Source organism: Arctopsyche grandis, chromosome 4 (genome assembly GCF_051622035.1).
Source record: "Arctopsyche grandis isolate Sample6627 chromosome 4, ASM5162203v2, whole genome shotgun sequence".
Taxonomy (NCBI): domain Eukaryota; kingdom Metazoa; phylum Arthropoda; class Insecta; order Trichoptera; family Hydropsychidae; genus Arctopsyche; species Arctopsyche grandis.
Genome location: NC_135358.1, coordinates 11,383,852 through 11,406,036, shown reverse-complemented (window position 1 = coordinate 11,406,036; position 22,185 = coordinate 11,383,852). Strand labels below are relative to the sequence as shown.

Here is a 22,185-nt window from a genome sequence, read left to right as displayed (position 1 = left end):
GATTTTCTTACATAATTTCAAACTATGTATGTACATATTTCTTCAAAATAAGCGCAAACATCGCACTAAATACCCGTTTTTTCGAAAAAAAAAAAATACGGTTTCATCAAAATACTAATTTTTTTGAAAGTAACATTATACTTAGTTAAAAGTAGGAGTAAGAAACAATGTGTATGGAACATTGGAAATGATTTGTTTATTTTATTTATTTTTCACATACATACATTTATAGCTAATAGGTAGACCCAAATGTGCCTTCCTAGACAATGAATTAAAACTTTGCAGCATTTCTGTATTTCGAGAGGCTGAAAAACACGAAATTAAAAATTTATTAATCCATAGAGACATCTAATGTACATAAAATCTAAACTTGTACATAAACTTTTACATATTGTACATAAATCAAATTCAGATATTTGTGACATAGCAGGTAGGATGATTTTTACCATTTCGATGGAGAAGCCATTTCAACAGTGAAATCAGATAAATTGGCAAATTTTGATAAGAAGCAATCGACTTGGAGCACAAATATCCAATTCTAACCAACAGTATCAAAATTAGCACGGGATCAAACTCGATTACCTCTTGATGCCAAACATAAACTATACTGCTTGCCATATTGATTGCTAAGGTACGCTGTACAGTTGGGTCGATACTGTTCTTTAAGGTACGCTGTACAAAGTTTCAGTTTTTTTCATACCTTAGCAATTTGAAAAAAATTCCACGTAAGATTTTTTTTATTTTATATATGAAATTACCCCATTTATACGACAACGTTAAATTTAAAAATAATCTACTAAAGCGGTGTTGAAATTACAAGAAAACCTTCGAAAATCCGTAAAAATCCATATTTTCACAAGCTTTAATGGGCTGGCGGCACTATAAATATGTTTTACAAAATAATATTATATATTTAGTTTTTACGCATTTTCCATGATACAAAACGTCTTTTCCAACTTAAGCTGTTTCCAAATTCCTATATTCGTTGTTTTCGATGTATACATTAGGTATAAATTCCTTGTGCAAAATTATTACACATTTGCAAATTTGTTCAAACTGGATCCAAATGAGATTTTTTTTCGTCCGGCCCACTATAAATTTTGAAATTCCGAAACGGCCTATTTCCCAAAAAGGTTGGGGACCCCTGCTCTAGAAGATCGAGGTTTTTTATGCTTTTCTCGGAAACCTTCCGGCGTATTGAACTGAGGTTTCATATCTAGAAATTTATATTTAATATCTGAAAGTGGCTTTTTACTCTTTTACAAGTTTTTTCAACCACTTAAACACGTGTGCCCTTCACGAGAAAATTCAAGTATTATCTGAAAATTTGTATTTGTATTTTTATGTACTAACGAGTTGACAATGTTTTGTTCAGAATTGGTAAACCGAAAAAGGAGATGTTTTTTTTAAACAATATTTCATTATTTTATTTTGACCAATCGTTTATGTTTCAATATCGATTTTTAAAATTTCAATTGCTACGTATACTATTCTTTCACTATCTGTGCACCGCACCGCACCGTAAGTAAATTTTATTTTTCTATGTTCTACATATATGTATGTACATTAATTCTAGAATATGCATTTTTCTTTAGTTTGCTTATGAATCGATCTCGGTCAATAGTTTCCCAGATACCTATACTTTCATTCATTAATTGCGCATATTTTGAAAAAGGATAGTTTTTAATATAATATATGAAATTTTTTCAAATAAAATTTACATACATACATATATGTATGTATGTAGAATATGGAATTAGTTGAAAGAGAACTTTTTTTTTATAAATCAAGAGAAAATTTTCCGTGCCGAATTTGGCACGCTTGACGAACGCTAACAATATAATGTATTTTAGTTAATACTCAGTACTTAAGCGAATAAGTACAAATATTTGTGATTTTTTTATACTTATGTATACATATGTAATCACAATTTACATATGTATAAATAGTACATACATATGCAAGTACAATTGAGCCGATATATTTGAAAGTGGCGGAAGTCAAATTTTAAGTTCAAAACCACCATTTATGTTTGACTAAATTCACAAATTGCTATCACTTATTTTAATTCGATATGTCCAGAATCTCGGAAAAGCAGAATATTAATATTACTGGCCACTAGTATTTTTAAATATTGTTAAACCCATTACTTTATATTTAATGCTTTGCGAGATATTTATCTAAATATCTTATGGTGAACTTATGCTACATTTAATTATAACTGCTCATAAATTGATAGCAAGAATAAGTAGAACTTTCTCTGCAAAACAAAAAGTTGCACGTCAAACATTTTGCACATTTATACCATCGAAGAAACTTTAAATTTAAAATTGTTGTGAACTACATACATGGTATAGGTAAGTATATAATATAGGTAAGTTCATAAATAGTATAGGTAAGTTCATATTTATGTTAGTTCATGAACTAAACATTTTTCGGCATTTTTTTGAAATGAGCATCAGTATATTCTACACGAAAAATTCTTGCGTATACTGATATTGCACAAAATAATTATATATTAGATGTTGAATATGTTGAAGAATCTTAAACACTTTAGAGTGTTTGTATACCAACATATACACAAGTATGTATCTATGTATATAGAGAGTAAATGAAAATGAAATATTGATCTTTCAAAAGAATTTATTTACAGAAACATAGGGCACATCTACTGATCAAAAACTACAAGTTTCATGTTTTATATAACACAATAATATATTTTCCTTATGTTTTCAATGTCTCATAGATCCAATTGTAGTAATTGTATACTCTTGCAAAAACCACAGGACGACCATCTGCACACTCCACGGTTGCGTTGGCTGCGATAGGAACTATCCCAATGACACCATGAATGCGATCGCCATATACAACGCCGCCACCAGAATCACCCTAGATAATATTTTAATTAATTATAATAAAGTAATTTAAATATTAAGCAATAAAAAAATATATTGTACTAAATACCACGCAGACTCCTTTATCTCTTGCGCGTAATCCACACAATTGACGGTCATCGATGAATTTCGGTGGAACAAAATCATTTGAACAAGCAAGATTGGTCATACTGGTATATATTGTCGTTCGTAAATCAGTAAAAGGAGTTATCGGAGTCAGAGCCTAAAAAAAAAAAAAAAATATATATATATATATATATATATATATATATACATATGTTTTGTATTGAACTATGGAACTGTTTTAATATTCAAATTTTATATAAAATTTTTATCTGTACAAATTATCATTTTTATTGATATTGATGGAAGCAGTCCATCAATTTAATGTGACTCGTTTGTCATTATGACTTGGTTTGCTGAATTGTATGTAAATAAATATAAATATCATAACTTACATTGGTCCCCCACCCAAATGCCGTCATTTGATATCCACCAGGAAGGGTTGAAACACCCAAATATATATTTCTGACTGTTGATGAATATACGAAAGGTTGCAAAGTTTTCACCATTCCTATATTGTTGATGCCTGTTGTTTTGTCATAACTTGGATGTGATTTCGTAGTCGAAATGTGGAAAATATAGTCTAGATTATTTAAGTTGCTTGTTCCAGGTTGGACGTATTTTAGAGTGTTCCTGAAATTTAAATAACATTGTCAAATACCATAAAAAATTGTATGTAATATCATTATCGATAAAAAGGTGATTACAAAGCGATACAATTTGCAGACGTCAATATCCATCTTGTATCAATTATTGAACCAGCGCATACGTGAACCTTCGGATTACTTTGTAAGGAAACTGCATAGGGTAATTGTGTTACATCACCACCAACTATTCGACTAGCAAATTCATCGCATGTAACTAAAATTAATATGAGAAAAAATAATCATTGCTAGGCTTTTAAAGGGCTATGATTTATATATGATAAGCTTACCTTCCGAAACCACCAAAAAAGAAAGCAATATCAAAATTAGCTTTGACATATTGAATGAGCACTTGGATCCAATTCGGAACATTGCTTGTGCTCCCGTTAGATTTGGGCACTGGTTTAATTTAACATTTTTCACAACTTATATAGAAAGATGAAGATTAAATTTGAAGAAATAATAAATCACGTGAGTTTGCTTCAATGTAAATATGTTTTGATAAGAATGCTCTCTTTATCGCATAATAATTCACTATTGGGCTTATTAGATAAAACACATATCATTTCAAATTTAGGAATTCTTTTTTTTATAATTTTTGTTTCATTTAAATTGTTACTTTATCTACATATGTATGTACGTTATATATAAAATTTAATTCCAAGTTATATTGAAACTTAATATTGAAAATAACTTGAGCAGTGAAAATCTGCCTGTAAGTTTTTAAAAAAATTTGGTAAACTATTTTTTATTTTTAATATGTACATTTATCATAAAATTATTACGAGCTCCATTTCACTACTGGTTATTTCAAATTATGGAATTATTAAATTTATTTTCATTTTGAAAATAAATTTAATAATTCCATAATTTGAAAAATCGCCCTTTTAGTTTTAATGACTTACCTAATCAACCGTCTTATTATATTTATTTTCTTTTTATTAATATTTTTAAAAAAATGCTACTCAAAATGTTTCGAGTGGTGGGCCTCTATTAATCTTTCGGTATTACTTTGCCGCATATGTACGTAATAACAATACATGAAGTTTTGTCATCATGCGAAAATTCGAACTCGAGATTTTGACTGCTTCGAACTCAGAATTGATCACTGATTTTATTTTTATTTTTATTTTATTTTATTAATTGAAAAATCAACAGACAGGATGTACAGAGATAGGTATAAAAAACACAAAAAGTAAATAAATAATATATGTAACACCCGAGTCCAATAATAGATTTTTACAAAAATGAAAAAGATAAATATAAGGAAAACAAATTAAAAAGTAAAGAATAAAGGCATGACAAAATATGTAGTACATTGCATAATTAAACTATAGTATTAAAATAATTGGAAAAGGTTATAAGATAGAATATAAGAAGAAATTGAAATTTACAAATATAAAAAACAAATGAAAAAGGTAAATACAAAATAAACAAATGAAATGGAAAGGAATGAAAGCTATAATATGATTAAATAGCACATTACATAACTAAACTAAAGTATAAAAATAATGGAAATATTGGAAAAATAGAATAGAAGAAAAAATGAATCAATCGGTCAAGATTCTCTTGATGTTAGACCTGAATTGATGTAGGGAAATACCAAATAGATCAACCTCATTCAGCTCTCTGTTAAACATACGATAAACGCGCTGCAGATAAAAATATTTTTGGGAATTAGTATTGAAAGGATCAAGTGAAAAGAGTGCAACGCGTCTAGAGTATCGAACTGGGATTCTGAAATTAACCTTATTCAGTAAATCAGAACAATCAAGGAAACCATTTATGAGCTTAAAGAAGAATATAGCATCAGTATGTCGTCGCCTGACAGAAAGATTGTTAAAAGAAAGGATTTTTAAAATGTCGGAAACAGTAGAATGGGTATAGGTAGGAAAAAGGTAGCGTAAGGATTTAATAAATTTAAGTTGAACTTTCTCAATACAATTAATATGGGATAAATAAAAAGGTGACCAGATAATTGAGGCAAATTCAAGGTGAGACCTTACAAAGGAAAAATAAAGTAATTTTAGTACGTAAGGATCATTAAAGGGTTTTGTTGAGCGGAGTAGGAATCCAAGAGATTTAAATGCTTTGTTGGTAATAAAAGAAATATGTTCAGAGAAATCTAGTTTATCATTGAGTATTACACCAAGATCCTTAATAGAAGATGACGTGTAAAGGATTGAATGATTTAATTGATATTGATTAGTAATAATTGACTTATTTCTAGTGAAATTTAAAATAGAGCATTTTTCTAGATTAATAAAAAGATCATTATTTAAACAATATATAGAGAATCTATCTAGATCTTCTTGTATCTTATGACAATCGTCTATGGTGTATATAGGTTTGTAAATTTTTAAATCATCAGCGTAAAGAAGTATAAAGGAATGTTTGAAGATGTATGAGATATCATTAATATAGAGTAAAAAGAATAACTGATCACGTTTTCATGATCTAAAAAAATGTGTGTCTGTGTGAGTGTTAATGTTTGTGTGTCTGTGTGTGTTTATGTGTGTCTATGTGTGTGTTTATGTATTTTGGTGATTTTTTGAACATCGTTAGTCCTATCGAATTGAAACTTAGTATCGGTTACTGATATTCTTATCGACACGACGTAATTTTTTTTCAAATTTTTGAGTTTACCGGAAATGGTACCTCCACTTAAAGGTACCTTTTTTTACTAGCCTCTTCTTAGTTCAGAATCGATTTTGTCGTCTGACGAAGTTTGGGTTCTTATCCGATCGTTTTCAAAGTATGCCATTTTGCTCGGTTTGGTCATCAATATAAGTGGAAATTATGTCCGACATTACCATGGTGAAAAATAATCGTAATAGACACGTTTAAAAGTACTGCATCTTCCTTCACGGTGACGTCTATCGTCCACACTGTCCCATTTGTCCACACTGTTCTGATCGTTTTTTCCCATTTCGCCCCTCTCTCGCTATGGCAGATTGAGCACTTTGCTATACTCATGACCAAAGTTTATGGGGAGAATTGGTGATTTCTTAATTAGGTTTTTTGTATATTGTATTTTATAAACAAAATACAGAAGAGGTTAGTTCTTAAAAAAAAATTTGGTTTTTTAAAAAAAAAGTATTGTCTGTACTTATACAAGGACGTGTACAGTTGTAAATTTTAACGACCGGCTCTCGACTTTTGGCAATATTAATCGAATTTTATGTTATGTACATATACATACATATTTTTATGAATCTCAAACAATTTTTCGTGTGCCTTAAATACAAATTATTTAAGTTTTTGAATTAAATTGTTTACCAAACCGGCAACTAAATCAGACTGAAATTTTTAACTTTTTTAACATGCAATATTAATTTTATAACCTTATATTTTAATATTTTTATCTGAACCGGAAGTAGTACTTTTATTCTAGAGAATCGAGGTTTTTTTATGTTTTCTCAGAAATCTTTTGGTTTATTGAACTGAAATTTCATATCCACGAGTTTAAGCTTAATACCAAGTTACATATAAAATATGGTAAGCATCCGTCAACCGGAAGTGGCAGTTTACTCTTGTTTAATTTTTCTTTCACTATTTTTTTCGAGCCCTAAACACGTGTGCTCTTCACGTAAAAAATTCAAGTATAATTCTTGTATCAATGTGATGAAACAAAAAAAATCACCAAATTTAATATACCGCAAGTGGGATTTTTTCCTCTTAGAAAGATCAAAAATATCGGTGCCACTGGTTTCGAAAAAGAATTAATACACGAATTAAAATAAAGTTATATGTTATATGTTCATATAAAATTAAACTCGCTTGTGAGAAGTAAGCTTAGAGTATAATGCGATTGTGTGGAATCCACATGAAGCAAATTAATCTCTTATGATTGAAAAAGTGCAAAAAGCATTCATCCATTTTATCTATAAGAAAGAGTATGGGTAATACCCATATCTCTACCCTACTCCTTTCCTTTTGGGCATGCTTGGGTATAATTCCCTTGAACTTCGGAAAAACTTCTCATTAATTCGTTTCGTTCTCCAGCTACTACGTGGTAATAGCTGGATATCCACCCGTTGTTGCTGGAACAGTTGGGACTTTATGTCCCTAATAACTATATGCGTGGTAGACATCATCATTTGATGGTTGTACCTCCTGCTCGCACAGTTCTTTTTCGAATGGCTTCTATTCCAAGAGCTATTCGGCTTCTCAATGAAATCTTTGCTGCCGTACCTGAATGCAATATTTTCCACCTAGGTGAACGTAGATTACACTGTTCGACAAATGACGACTTTTTTTTTGGTTCAGAGACGAGATATTACTTTTCTTATAGATCTATACCCAATGAACACGAATCTCGTAATAAAAAATGTTGATTGGCTCGAGATTCGGAGATATGTGTTTTTTAAATCGCGCGATTTTTCTATATATTGGTGTTGTTCGGTCGATGTCTCAAAATCTGTCAATTTCTTGGTAAAAATAAATATTGGAATCTATAGTCTGGTATTTTATCTTTCATTTGTAGTACTTTTTAGCTTTCAAATGTCTCTAAGTAGTCGTCCAGTTCAAATCAAAAGTCAAAAGTAAGTACATATTTTCACTAGGGATTTTTTCTCACTGTTAAGAGGGCTGGACACCAGCGCCTTGTCCATACAAACGTATTAGACTTCTCCCTTCCTCAATTATGGCACTAGAGAAATTATTTTTTAATATGCACCCACCATTTGGTTGCATCTATCGTTTTATTTATTTGATACGTTATTGTTTATAGGAGCTAGGAGCCGCCAAACATCAATAAAATCGCCTCTTTTTTACACCCACGAAAAGAGTCCAGCGTGCTTATTTAACGGAAAATATCTTTTTCATACCGATGATGATTTTTTTTTTAAATTGGTCCAGTTTCGGAGGAGAAAATAGGACAAAACGAAACCTCGATTTTGTCAATTTAAAATACGTTTTATCTGGTCGAAGTGCAACTGTCGCATTCACTCAATATATATTGTCGCATTCACTCAATATATACATTCACTCAATATATATATATCGAAGAAAGGAACGGCAACAAAATTAAGGTTTCGGGTGTACAGCCCTCTTAATATTATTTTATATTGAGTATTTTCTGGGCACAAAAATGGTGTTCTGGGCGCACCATTTTTGTTTTCGTTTAACAGGTTTAATTGGAAGTGTGCTGAATTTTTAATCGGTAAAATTACGAGCTAAAAACTGGTATTATTATTAACTCGTATTTACAGGAATCTGAATTAAATTAATAGGGATAATATATTAAATTGTCTTTATATGAGAATTGAATAAAATTCCACCAAAAATCATATTTCGACTATTCTTGTGGATTAATAACAAAAGTTCGTTTATTTTATCGAGGTAAGCCAGTTATCAATAGAATTATTGTTATTAATCCACAAGAATAGTCGAATTTAAATAAAGGTAAAATACTCGACTATAGATTCCAATATTCATTTTGAACAGGAAATTGACAGATTTTGAGACATCGACTGAACAACACCAAGATATAGAAAAATCGTGCGATTTAAAAAACACATCTCCGAATCTCGAGCCAATCGACATTTTTTATTACCGTGTTTACTGGGTTACTATTAGATTAGTGTTTACTGGGCATAGATCGATAAGAAAAGTTATATCTCGTCTCTGAACCATTTTTCGTGTCGAAAAGTGTTATTGAATACATTTTATGCCTGCCCGGAACTAATGGACCCGTAGAAAGAGTCTTTTCATAGACGAACAAGTTGTGGACGACCGAAAAAACGCAGACGCAGTTCTTAAAGCGATGTTGTTAATTAAAATCAATTTTAAGAAATCCTTTCAAGAATTTCATTCTTATTTAAAAACAAACCCAGTAATACTTAAGAAAATTTGTTCTTCAGAAAAATATAAAACAACATAATTTTTTTATATTCATATTATTATTATTTTTTTTTTCTTTTTCAACATTCCTGTTCTTTTTATTAATAAGTAAAAACCTAATAGTATGTGTATTCTTGAATACACCTACTATTACGTAAAAATTGGTAGATGTCCCGTTTTGAGGACAAAAATAAATGTCTTGTTTTTGTCCTTATTTTATTTTTTGTTTTTCTTCTTTATCAAATGTAGGCCATTGTGGCGCATGAGGTTATTCCTGTAATGCCACAATGGTCCAAAACTAGTTATATGAATTAAAATAAAGTTACGAAGTTTGGGCCGCCTTTATATCATTACATACGTACTTATGTGGCCCAAGCCTCTTAGTTATATATTTAACTAGCCGAACCCGGCATGAGTGCAATGCCAAAATAACGCATGCAATTCCCGTTCCCGTTCCCATTCTCGTTCCCGTTCCCATTTGTCGGAACAACGCAGGCAGCGAACACTCTGGTCGCGACGCGAAAACATTTGAAATTGTAGCGAATGACACTCATTCCCGTTTTTCCCGTTTCCGTTTCCGTTTTTTCCCGAATTTTTTTCACAGTAATCTTCCCGGACATGAATACAACAAATCCTGAAAGTTTCATCGTAATCAGCTTAGTGGTTTAGGAGCCTATTCAAAACACACACACATTCATTTTTATATATGTATATAGATTACATTAGATTACATTAGCCGGGATCATAATTTTGATTGAAATCCCAATCAATGAAATCTTTTTGATTGAAATCCTAATCATGAAATAAAACACATTTTATATATTTATAGTCTATATTGTCGTAGGTTTGTTATTGAAATATTGTTTAAATTGCCTTTTTATTTTATTTTATAATTATTTTTTATATTTTAGTACATTAGATTGTTTTGTATACATACATTTTTATATGTGGTCTTTTTAAATATTGTCAAACCCATTACATTATATTTAATGTTTTGCGAGATATTTATCGAAATATCTTATGGTGGGCTTATGACACTTTTAATTAAATTTGCTCATAAATTGATTGTAAGGATAAGTAGAATAGAATCGGAAAAACTTTAAATTGAAAATAGTGATGAACTACATACATGCATGGTATAGATAAGTATAGAGTATTGGTAAGTTCATAAATAATATAGGTAAGTTCATACATAATATACATAAGTTTACGAACATTTTTCGGCATTATTTTTAAATGAGCAATTTCACGTGTTGCGTATGCTGATATTCCACAAAATAATTATATATTAGATGTTGAATATGTTGAAGAATTTTAAACACTTTAGAATGTTTGTATACCAACATATACATATGTATGTATGTATGTATATGGAAAGTAAATGAAAATGAAATAATGACCTTTCAAAAGAATTTATTTACAGAAACATAGGGCACATCTACTGATCAAAAACTACAAGTGTCATATTTTATATAACACAATAATATATTTTCCTTATGTTTTCAATGTCTCATAGATCCAATCGTAGTAAGTGTATACTCTTGCGAAAACCACAGGACGACCATCTGCACACTCCTCGGTTGCGTTAGCTTCGGAAGGAACTATCCCAATGACACCATGAATGCGATTGCGATATACAACGCCACCACCAGAATCACCCTAGATAAAATTTTATTAATTAAAATAAAATAATTTAAATATAAAGCAATAAAAAAATTCGGGTGTGACCATCCCATGACTTTATCTATGTATTTGAGGAATATAAGAAGGTTACAAAACAAAATTCGATATTGAACTAATAACTATGATAGCGATACAAATTGAGCGCAAATATATGCAAATACTTGCACTAGACAAAAGTTCTACTTCCGGTTGTCGCATTTTGTTGAAATTTTTGTTATTATTTAAAATCAGTATAATTATTATACACATTAAATATCAAGAGGAAAAACAAAATTTAAAAGGTCAAAATAAAATAATGAAATATTGTTTTAAAAAAAAATACTACTTCCGGTTTACGAATTCTGACCAAAATGTTACCAAATCTAAGTTAATAAATACATAAAGAATACAAATATAATTTTTCAGCTTAATACGTTCAGGGGTGTGGACAGGATCCAGACGACAACATTTTTGACCTTTCTAAGAGAAGAAAATCCCACTTCCGGTTCATTAAATTTGGTGATTTTATTTTTTATTTTTACTTAAAATCACTATTTTTATTATACACAATAAATATCAAGAAGCTTAAAATAATTTAAAAGGTCAAAATAAAATAATGAAAAAAATATGAAATATTGTTTTAAAAAAAAATACTACTTCCGGTTTACGAATTCTGACCAAAATGTTATCAGTTCTAAGTTAGTACATAAAGAATATAAATAAAAATTTTCAGCTTAATACGTTCAGGGGTGTGGTCAGGATCCAGGCGACAACATTTTTGACCTTCCTTCCGGAAAAAATCCCACTTCCGGTTTATTAAATTTAATGATTTTTTTTATTTTAATCACATTGATACAAGAATTATACTTGAATTTTTTCGTGAAGACCACACATGTTTTAGGGGTCGAAAAAAATATTGGAAGAAAAATCGAACAAGAGTAAACTGCCACTTCCGGTCGACGGACGCTTACCAAATTATATACATAACTTGGTATTAAGCTTAAACTGATCGATATGAAATTTCAGTTCGATAAATCAAAAGGCTTTTGAGAAAAACATAAAAAACCTCGATTCTCTAGAGTAAAAGTACTCCTTCCGGTTCAGATAAAAATATTTAAAAAATATAAAATTATAAAAATTTTTATTTCTAGTACATGTAAAAAATATTCAGTCCGATTCAGTTAGTGGCTTGGGAGGAAATCGAATTCAAAAACTTAAAAAAAGAAAAAAATTTACGTCGTGTCGATAAGAATTTCAGTAACCAATAATACTAAGTTTCAGTTTGATAGGACTAACGGTGTTCAAAAAATCCCCAAAATACACAGATACTTACACAGCCACACACATTTTTTCTAGATCATGAAAACGTGATCAGTAATCGGTTTCTGAGTTCGAATCACTCAAAATCTCGAGTTCGAATTTTCGTATGATCACAAAACTTCATTTATTATAGTAATACATAGATACGGTAAAAATATATTGTAATAAATACCACGCAGACTCCTTTATCTCTTGCGCGTAATCCACATAATTGACCGTTATCGATGCATTTCTTTGGAACAAAATCATTTGAACATTCAATATTGGTCATACTGGTATATGTTATCATTCGTAAAACAATAAACGGATCTATCGGATCCAGCTCCTAAAAAAAAATAAAAAAGAAATAAAAAAGAAATATATATATATATATATATATATATATATATATATATATATATATATATATATATATATATATATATATATATTTTTATATTTATATATATATATATATATATATATATATATATATATATATATATATATATATATATATATATATATATATATATATATATATATATATATATATGGAGTTCGGTCTTTCGTGTCATGTGAGGAGGACGTGCTTCTGCGTTCCTCCCGCTATTACTCGCTTAAACCCGGCTATTGCACGAAATTTAACTTAACCATCTAATCACTTATTTTACTAATTGCATCCTAGTATAATTTAAGTGTAAAAATAAACAGCAAATCGGTCGTAAAAAGCGGTTTTATATCAGTTATTTCGAAAAATTTTGTGCTAATTTTTGTGTCAAATCGGTGTCAAACGAGATACATCTCCCTACCTGAATACAAAAAAAGGGTCCTTCGCCAGCCAAGTCGGTCCCACAGAAGCAATAAATCTTCCACATAATTGCTTCCAGCCAAAAATCTTTAACGAACTTTACTTAATAGAATAATAGCAAACAGAAACGGTGTTTCCCAACTGTCTATCAGTTCTTTTTCATATTTAAATTATATTAAAGTAATTCGTGTAATTTTATATACTTTACTAAAGTTATTATTAAAATATTAAATTGCAAACCGCACTCACATATATAAATCCGTTGTCTCCAAAGAGGCGTCTCACGATAAAGATCTGTAAAAAAGTAGTATAACAATTGCTAATCTATTATTATCATAACTAACTACTTTCACTTACAAAGTAACCCTGTTAAATGGCATGTAATAACTCATAAGTGATCCAAGTGATACCTAGGATGACTATATGTCAAAGCTGACCACAGAGAAGAGTTTATGGCGGTAAGAACTCACTCCTTGAATGGAAATCTCTCTCAAGTACCGCCTTTTTCTCAACACATCTTGGATAAATGCGAGAAAAATAATATCCAAACCTCCAACAAGGTAAGAGTGACGATGGATGATAGCTTAGCTAATAGAAACCTGTATTTAGCCACGTACAATGTAAGAACGTTATCGAGTGAAGGAAGTGTGCTTGCATTAGAGAATGAACTAGAAAGTATCAAATGGGATTTAGTAGGACTTAGCGAAGTAAGACGAAAACAGGAAAACCAAATAATCCTAAAAAGTGGTAACTGTCTCTACTGGAGAGGGCTACCAAATGGTAGAATAGGAGGAGTAGGGTTTCTTATCAATAAGAGAATAGAAAGAAATATTATAGAAATAAACGACATATCGGAACGTATATGCTATGTAGTATTAAGAATCTCGAGCAGGTACACTTGTCAAATCTTCCAAGTGTACGCCCCCACATCTAGCCACCCAGACGAGGAAATAGAAGACTTCTACGAAAAACTACAGGGCGCATACGATAATAGCCGCCACCACTTTAAAATAATCATGGGCGACTTTAACGCAAAAATAGGACAAAAGGCAAACACAGAAAGAGCAGTAGGCAATTTTGGTACCGGCCAAAGAAACGACAGAGGCGATCGCCTCATAGAATTCGCAGAACACAACAGGCTCTTCATCACTAATTCATTTTTCAGGAAAAACACCAACAATAAGTGGACTTGGGAGAGTCCTAAAGGAGACAGAAACGAGATCGATTTCATCCTAACAAATGCCCTGCACTCCGTTAAAGACGTTAGTGTTTTAAGTAAAGTAGATATAGGCAGCGATCACAGATTAGTCCGTGCCAAGATGGCCATTAATATAAATTGCGAACGTAGGAAATTAATAAAAGGATGCAGTAACTCTCCAGATTTCGCTCAACTAAGGTCTAGGAAAAAGGAATTCGAACTCGAACTTGGAAATCGATACGGGAAATTAAACCCAGAAGCAGACATCGAGGAATTGAACACTGTAATTAGTTCGGTTCTAACCTCAACAGGTAAGAAATTAGGTGGTTTCAGGAAACAGATTAAATTAAGCAAAATTTCAGCGGAAACAAAAAACCTAATTAAGCATAAAAGGAATTTAGATAGGGATAATAATAAGCAAGAATACAATCTAGTAAATAAGGAAATTAAGAAGAGAATAGTCAGGGATGTCAGGGATTTTAACAGCAAGCTAATAGAAAATACCATTAAGAATAACCGTAGCCTGAAAAAGTGCAAACAGGATCTTTTCTTAGGCAAAAACCAAATGATCGCAATCAGATCAGAGAGCGGAGTAATAATTAGGAATAGAGAAGAAATCATAGACAGAGTTTACACGTTCTATGCAAAACTATACGAGAACGACAACGGCCAATTCCCCACTCTGGAATCGACACACGGCCAAAGGGTTCCTGCAGTATTGCCTAGCGAAGTAGAGGCCGCGCTAAAAACTGCAAAGAATGGTAAAACCCCAGGGGAAGATAATATTCCCATCGACTTACTAAAATGTGGCGGCCCCCCCCTAATTAATATCTTAGCTAGGCTTTTCAGCAAATGCATCCAGAACCAAGCTATACCAGAAGGATGGAATAACGCAACTATCATTTTAATACACAAAAAAGGCGACAAAAGCGATATCAAGAACTACCGACCCATTAGTCTACTTTCAGCGGTCTACAAGCTCTTCACGAAGGTTATTACAGAAAGGCTGAAGAATATCCTCGACGAGAACCAACCTATAGAGCAGGCAGGGTTTAGGGCAAATTTCAGCACAATGGACCACCTCCAAGTAGTTGGCGAACTAATCGAGCGCGCCAACGAATATCAACGGCCACTGTGCCTAGGTTTCGTCGATTATGAGAAAGCCTTCGATACAGTTAGTCATAATGCAGTACTTAACGCTCTAAAAACACAGGGAGTGCCGGAACCCTATGTGGGACTGTTAGCTACAATATATAAGAATGCCACAGCTTCAGTTAAAATTTTTTCAGGTACAGATAGATTTAGCATAGGAAAAGGAGTAAGACAAGGAGATACAATCTCGCCCAAGTTATTCAATGCGGTGCTTGAGGGAGTTTTCAGGAAATTGGATTGGGATACAGCCGGAGTAAGCATCAATGGTCGCTTTTTGAGTCACCTTCGGTTCGCAGACGATATAGTTTTAGTAGCTCGTGATTCAGCTGACCTACTTATCAGACTAACACAGCTGGACAGGGAAAGTAGAAAAGTAGGATTAAAAATTAACGTAGATAAGACTAAACTAATGTTCAATAGTTATTGCATGCCTGATAGCATCCCCTTAGATGATAAACCAGTAGAAGTAGTAAATAATTATTTATATTTAGGTCAAATAATTGACATGTCTGGTAGTAAAAATGAAGAGATAAAGAGACGTATGAAATTGGGGTGGAGTGCATTTGGACGGATGAATGCTGTTTTTAAATCAAAAATGCCACTCTGCCTGAAGAAAAGGATCTTTGATCAATGCGTTTTGCCAGTGATGACGTATGGATGTGAAACTTGGACACTGAACGCCAAGATGCAAAATAAAATCCAATGCACTCAAAGAAGTATGGAACGCTGTATGCTTGGCATAACGAGGAAAGACAGGAAGCGGAACACGTGGGTGAGAAATATGACAAGGGTAGTGGACATAGTGGATAGAGTGAAGAGATTGAAATGGCAATGGGCGGGTCACGTAGCTAGGAGGATGGACGAAAGGTGGACAAAAGAAGTGCTTGAATGGTACCCGAGAGAAGGCAAAAGAGTAAAAGGAAGACCGCAAGGAAGATGGGTGAACGAAATTAGGAAAATGTGCGGAATGAGATGGATGAGTGTTGCGCAAAACAGAGACGAGTGGAAGCGTGTTGGAGAGGCCTTCATCCAGCAGTGGATGGCGAATGGCTGTAAATGATGATGATGATGATGATATATATATATATATATATATATATATATATATATAAAAATATAGTCTATCAATTTAATGTGACTGTTTGTCATTTTGACTTGGTTTGCTGAATTGTATGTAAATAAATATAAAATAATATCATAACTTACACCGGTCCCCCACCCAAATACCGTCATTTTATATCCACCATCTAAAGTTGAGACACCCAAATTTATATTTTTGACTGTTGATGAATATACGAAAGGTTGATAAGTTTTCACCATTCCTATATTGTTGATGCCTGTTGTTTTGCTATAACTTGGATGTGATATCATACTCGAAATGTGGAAAATATAGTCTACTATATTTAAGTAGCTTGATCCAGGTTGGACGTATTTTAGAATATTCCTGAAATTTAAATACCATTGTCAAATACCATAAAAAATTATATGTACATGTATCATTATCGATAAAAAAGTGATTACAATTCGATACAATTTGCAGATGTCAGTATCTATCTTCTATCAATTATTGAACCAGCGCAGACGTGAACCTTTGGGTGACTTTGTAAGGAAACTGCATAGGGTAAATGTGTTGTAACCCATTCACCATCAATGATTCGACTAGCAAATTCATTACATGTAACTAAAATTAATATGCAAAAAATTATCATTGCTAAGCTTTGAAAGGGCTACGATTTATATAGGTATATAATAAGCTTACCTTCCGAAGCCACCAAAAAAGAAAGCAATATCAAACTTAGCTTTGACATATTGAATGAGCACTTGGATCCAATTCGGAACATTACTTGTGCTCCCGTTAGATTTTGAGACTGGTTTTATTTAACATTTTTCACTGCTTATATATAAAGATGAAGATTGAATTTGAAGAAATAATAAATCACGTGAGCTTTCAGCAACATATTTACATTGTAAATATGTTATTGGGCTTATTAGATAAGACACATTTCATTTCAACTTTAGTAGTTCTTTATTTTATAATATACTAGTTGAACCCGGCATGCGTTGCAATGCCACAATAACGCATGCAATTCCCGTTTCCGTTCCCGTTCTCGTTCCAGTTCTCGTTCCAGTTCTCGTTCCCGTTTTTGTTCTCATTCCCGTTGCCGTCCCCTTTTGTCGGAAAAACATAGGCAGCGAAAAAGGTCGAGATGCGAAAACATTTGAAATTATAGCGTTGCAATGTCACTCATTCCCGTTTTTCCCGTTTCCGTTCCCGTTTTTTTTCACAGCAATCTTCCCGGACATGCATACAACAAATCCTGAAAGTTCCATCGTAATCAGTTAAGTGGTTTAGGAGCCTATTCGAGACACACAGACAGACATTCATTATATATATATATATATATATATATATATATATATATATATATATATATATATATATATATATATATATATATATATATATATATATATATATATATATATATATATATATATATATATATATATATATATATATATATATATCATCATCATCATTTACAGCCATTCGCCATCCACTGCTGGATGAAGGCCTCTCCAACACGCTTCCACTCGTCTCTGTTTTGCGCAACACTCATCCATCTCATTCCGCACATTTTCCTAATTTCGTTCACCCATCTTCCTTGCGGTCTTCCTTTTACTCTTTTGCCTTCTCTCGGGTACCATTCAAGCACTTCTTTTGTCCACCTTTCGTCCATCCTCCTAGCTACGTGACCCGCCCATTGCCATTTCAATCTCTTCACTCTATCCACTATGTCCACTACCCTTGTCATATTTCTCACCCACGTGTTCCGCTTCCTGTCTTTCCTCGTTATGCCAAGCATACAGCGTTCCATACTTCTTTGAGTGCATTGGATTTTATTTTGCATCTTGGCGTTCAGTGTCCAAGTTTCACATCCATACGTCATCACTGGCAAAACGCATTGATCAAAGATCCTTTTCTTCAGGCAGAGTGGCATTTTTGATTTAAAAACAGCATTCATCCGTCCAAATGCACTCCACCCCAATTTCATACGTCTCTTTATCTCTTCATTTTTACTACCAGACATGTCAATTATTTGACCTAAATATAAATAATTATTTACTACTTCTACTGGTTTATCATCTAAGGGGATGCTATCAGGCATGCAATAACTATTGAACATTAGTTTAGTCTTATCTACGTTAATTTTTAATCCTACTTTTCTACTTTCCCTGTCCAGCTGTGTTAGTCTGATAAGTAGGTCAGCTGAATCACGAGCTACTAAAACTATATCGTCTGCGAACCGAAGGTGACTCAAAAAGCGACCATTGATGCTTACTCCGGCTGTATCCCAATCCAATTTCCTGAAAACTCCCTCAAGCACCGCATTGAATAACTTGGGCGAGATTGTATCTCCTTGTCTTACTCCTTTTCCTATGCTAAATCTATCTGTACCTGAAAAAATTTTAACTGAAGCTGTGGCATTCTTATATATTGTAGCTAACAGTCCCACATAGGGTTCCGGCACTCCCTGTGTTTTTAGAGCGTTAAGTACTGCATTATGACTAACTGTATCGAAGGCTTTCTCATAATCGACGAAACCTAGGCACAGTGGCCGTTGATATTCGTTGGCGCGCTCGATTAGTTCGCCAACTACTTGGAGGTGGTCCATTGTGCTGAAATTTGCCCTAAACCCTGCCTGCTCTATAGGTTGGTTCTCGTCGAGGATATTCTTCAGCCTTTCTGTAATAACCTTCGTGAAGAGCTTGTAGACCGCTGAAAGTAGACTAATGGGTCGGTAGTTCTTGATATCGCTTTTGTCGCCTTTTTTGTGTATTAAAATGATAGTTGCGTTATTCCATCCTTCTGGTATAGCTTGGTTCTGGATGCATTTGCTGAAAAGCCTAGCTAAGATATTAATTAGGGGGGGGCCGCCACATTTTAGTAAGTCGATGGGAATATTATCTTCCCCTGGGGTTTTACCATTCTTTGCAGTTTTTAGCGCGGCCTCTACTTCGCTAGGCAATACTGCAGGAACCCTTTGGCCGTGTGTCGATTCCAGAGTGGGGAATTGGCCGTTGTCGTTCTCGTATAGTTTTGCATAGAACGTGTAAACTCTGTCTATGATTTCTTCTCTATTCCTAATTATTACTCCGCTCTCTGATCTGATTGCGATCATTTGGTTTTTGCCTAAGAAAAGATCCTGTTTGCACTTTTTCAGGCTACGGTTATTCTTAATGGTATTTTCTATTAGCTTGCTGTTAAAATCCCTGACATCCCTGACTATTCTCTTCTTAATTTCCTTATTTACTAGATTGTATTCTTGCTTATTATTATCCCTATCTAAATTCCTTTTATGCTTAATTAGGTTTTTTGTTTCCGCTGAAATTTTGCTTAATTTAATCTGTTTCCTGAAACCACCTAATTTCTTACCTGTTGAGGTTAGAACCGAACTAATTACAGTGTTCAATTCCTCGATGTCTGCTTCTGGGTTTAATTTCCCGTATCGATTTCCAAGTTCGAGTTCGAATTCCTTTTTCCTAGACCTTAGTTGAGCGAAATCTGGAGAGTTACTGCATCCTTTTATTAATTTCCTACGTTCGCAATTTATATTAATGGCCATCTTGGCACGGACTAATCTGTGATCGCTGCCTATATCTACTTTACTTAAAACACTAACGTCTTTAACGGAGTGCAGGGCATTTGTTAGGATGAAATCGATCTCGTTTCTGTCTCCTTTAGGACTCTCCCAAGTCCACTTATTGTTGGTGTTTTTCCTGAAAAATGAATTAGTGATGAAGAGCCTGTTGTGTTCTGCGAATTCTATGAGGCGATCGCCTCTGTCGTTTCTTTGGCCGGTACCAAAATTGCCTACTGCTCTTTCTGTGTTTGCCTTTTGTCCTATTTTTGCGTTAAAGTCGCCCATGATTATTTTAAAGTGGTGGCGGCTATTATCGTATGCGCCCTGTAGTTTTTCGTAGAAGTCTTCTATTTCCTCGTCTGGGTGGCTAGATGTGGGGGCGTACACTTGGAAGATTTGACAAGTGTACCTGCTCGAGATTCTTAATACTACATAGCATATACGTTCCGATATGTCGTTTATTTCTATAATATTTCTTTCTATTCTCTTATTGATAAGAAACCCTACTCCTCCTATTCTACCATTTGGTAGCCCTCTCCAGTAGAGACAGTTACCACTTTTTAGGATTATTTGGTTTTCCTGTTTTCGTCTTACTTCGCTAAGTCCTACTAAATCCCATTTGATACTTTCTAGTTCATTCTCTAATGCAAGCACACTTCCTTCACTCGATAACGTTCTTACATTGTACGTGGCTAAATACAGGTTTCTATTAGCTAAGCTATCATCCATCGTCACTCTTACCTTGTTGGAGGTTTGGATATTATTTTTCTCGCATTTATCCAAGATGTGTTGAGAAAAAGGCGGTACTTGAGAGAGATTTCCATTCAAGGAGTGAGTTCTTACCGCCATAAACTCTTCTCTGTGGTCAGCTTTGACATATAGTCATCCTAGGTATCACTTGGATCACTTATGAGTTATTACATGCCATTTAACAGGGTTACTTTGTAAGTGAAAGTAGTTAGTTATGATAATAATAGATTAGCAATTGTTATACTACTTTTTTACAGATCTTTATCGTGAGACGCCTCTTTGGAGACAACGGATTTATATATGTGAGTGCGGTTTGCAATTTAATATTTTAATAATAACTTTAGTAAAGTATATAAAATTACACGAATTACTTTAATATAATTTAAATATGAAAAAGAACTGATAGACAGTTGGGAAACACCGTTTCTGTTTGCTATTATTCTATTAAGTAAAGTTCGTTAAAGATTTTTGGCTGGAAGCAATTATGTGGAAGATTTATTGCTTCTGTGGGACCGACTTGGCTGGCGAAGGACCCTTTTTTTGTATTCAGGTAGGGAGATGTATCTCGTTTGACACCGATTTGACACAAAAATTAGCACAAAATTTTTCGAAATAACTGATATAAAACCGCTTTTTACGACCGATTTGCTGTTTATTTTTACACTTAAATTATACTAGGATGCAATTAGTAAAATAAGTGATTAGATGGTTAAGTTAAATTTCGTGCAATAGCCGGGTTTAAGCGAGTAATAGCGGGAGGAACGCAGAAGCACGTCCTCCTCACATGACACGAAAGACCGAACTCATATATATATATATATATATATATATATACACATATATAGCTGAACCCGGCACGCATTGCAATGCCACAATAACGCATGCGATTCCCGTTCCCGTTCTCATTTGTCGGAAAAACGAAGGCTCTTTTTTATTCAAAAGGGTAGTATTTCGAACATTTTGACCTACCTTCAAAAGGATTGTCCACACGAAAAATTACGTTGCAGTTGAAATGTCTACAGATAAGTTTAGCACATTTCCTCAAAAATAATCTAGAAACGGAATCCGGTATTTGCAAGCCAGGTAGTCGTTCCGCAAAAAAAACAACCCCTCAAGAAGAAGGGATGATAAAACGTTCGTGTTAAAGGGTTCGTTTAAAAACTGCCCAGGATATTAGAGGAGAATTCAGACAAACGACTGGAAAAGAGATCATCGTCGAAAT

The 22,185-nt window shown here is 33.0% G+C and overlaps 2 protein-coding genes across 2 annotated transcripts; both read right to left on the bottom strand.

Moving 5' to 3' along the window:
• Positions 1–175: 175 nt before the first annotated feature.
• On the bottom strand, positions 176–4,343 carry LOC143910270 (chymotrypsin-1-like). The gene is made up of 5 exons (XM_077428670.1): positions 3,892–4,343; positions 3,665–3,818; positions 3,353–3,590; positions 2,965–3,117; positions 176–2,889 (listed from the first exon to the last, which is right to left on the bottom strand). Exons 1-5 carry the CDS (start codon positions 3,971–3,973, stop codon positions 2,725–2,727), a joined length of 792 nt encoding a protein of 263 aa, XP_077284796.1. The 5' UTR covers positions 3,974–4,343; the 3' UTR covers positions 176–2,724.
• Positions 4,344–10,354: 6,011 nt separating this feature from the next.
• LOC143910269 (chymotrypsin-1-like) lies at positions 10,355–22,054 on the bottom strand. The gene is made up of 6 exons (XM_077428669.1): positions 21,933–22,054; positions 17,327–17,461; positions 17,089–17,248; positions 16,774–17,011; positions 12,600–12,752; positions 10,355–11,104 (listed from the first exon to the last, which is right to left on the bottom strand). The coding sequence occupies exons 4-6, from the start codon at positions 16,936–16,938 to the stop codon at positions 10,940–10,942; spliced, it is 483 nt and encodes a 160-aa protein (XP_077284795.1). The 5' UTR covers positions 16,939–17,011; positions 17,089–17,248; positions 17,327–17,461; positions 21,933–22,054; the 3' UTR covers positions 10,355–10,939.
• Between the last annotated feature and the right edge of the window lie 131 nt (positions 22,055–22,185).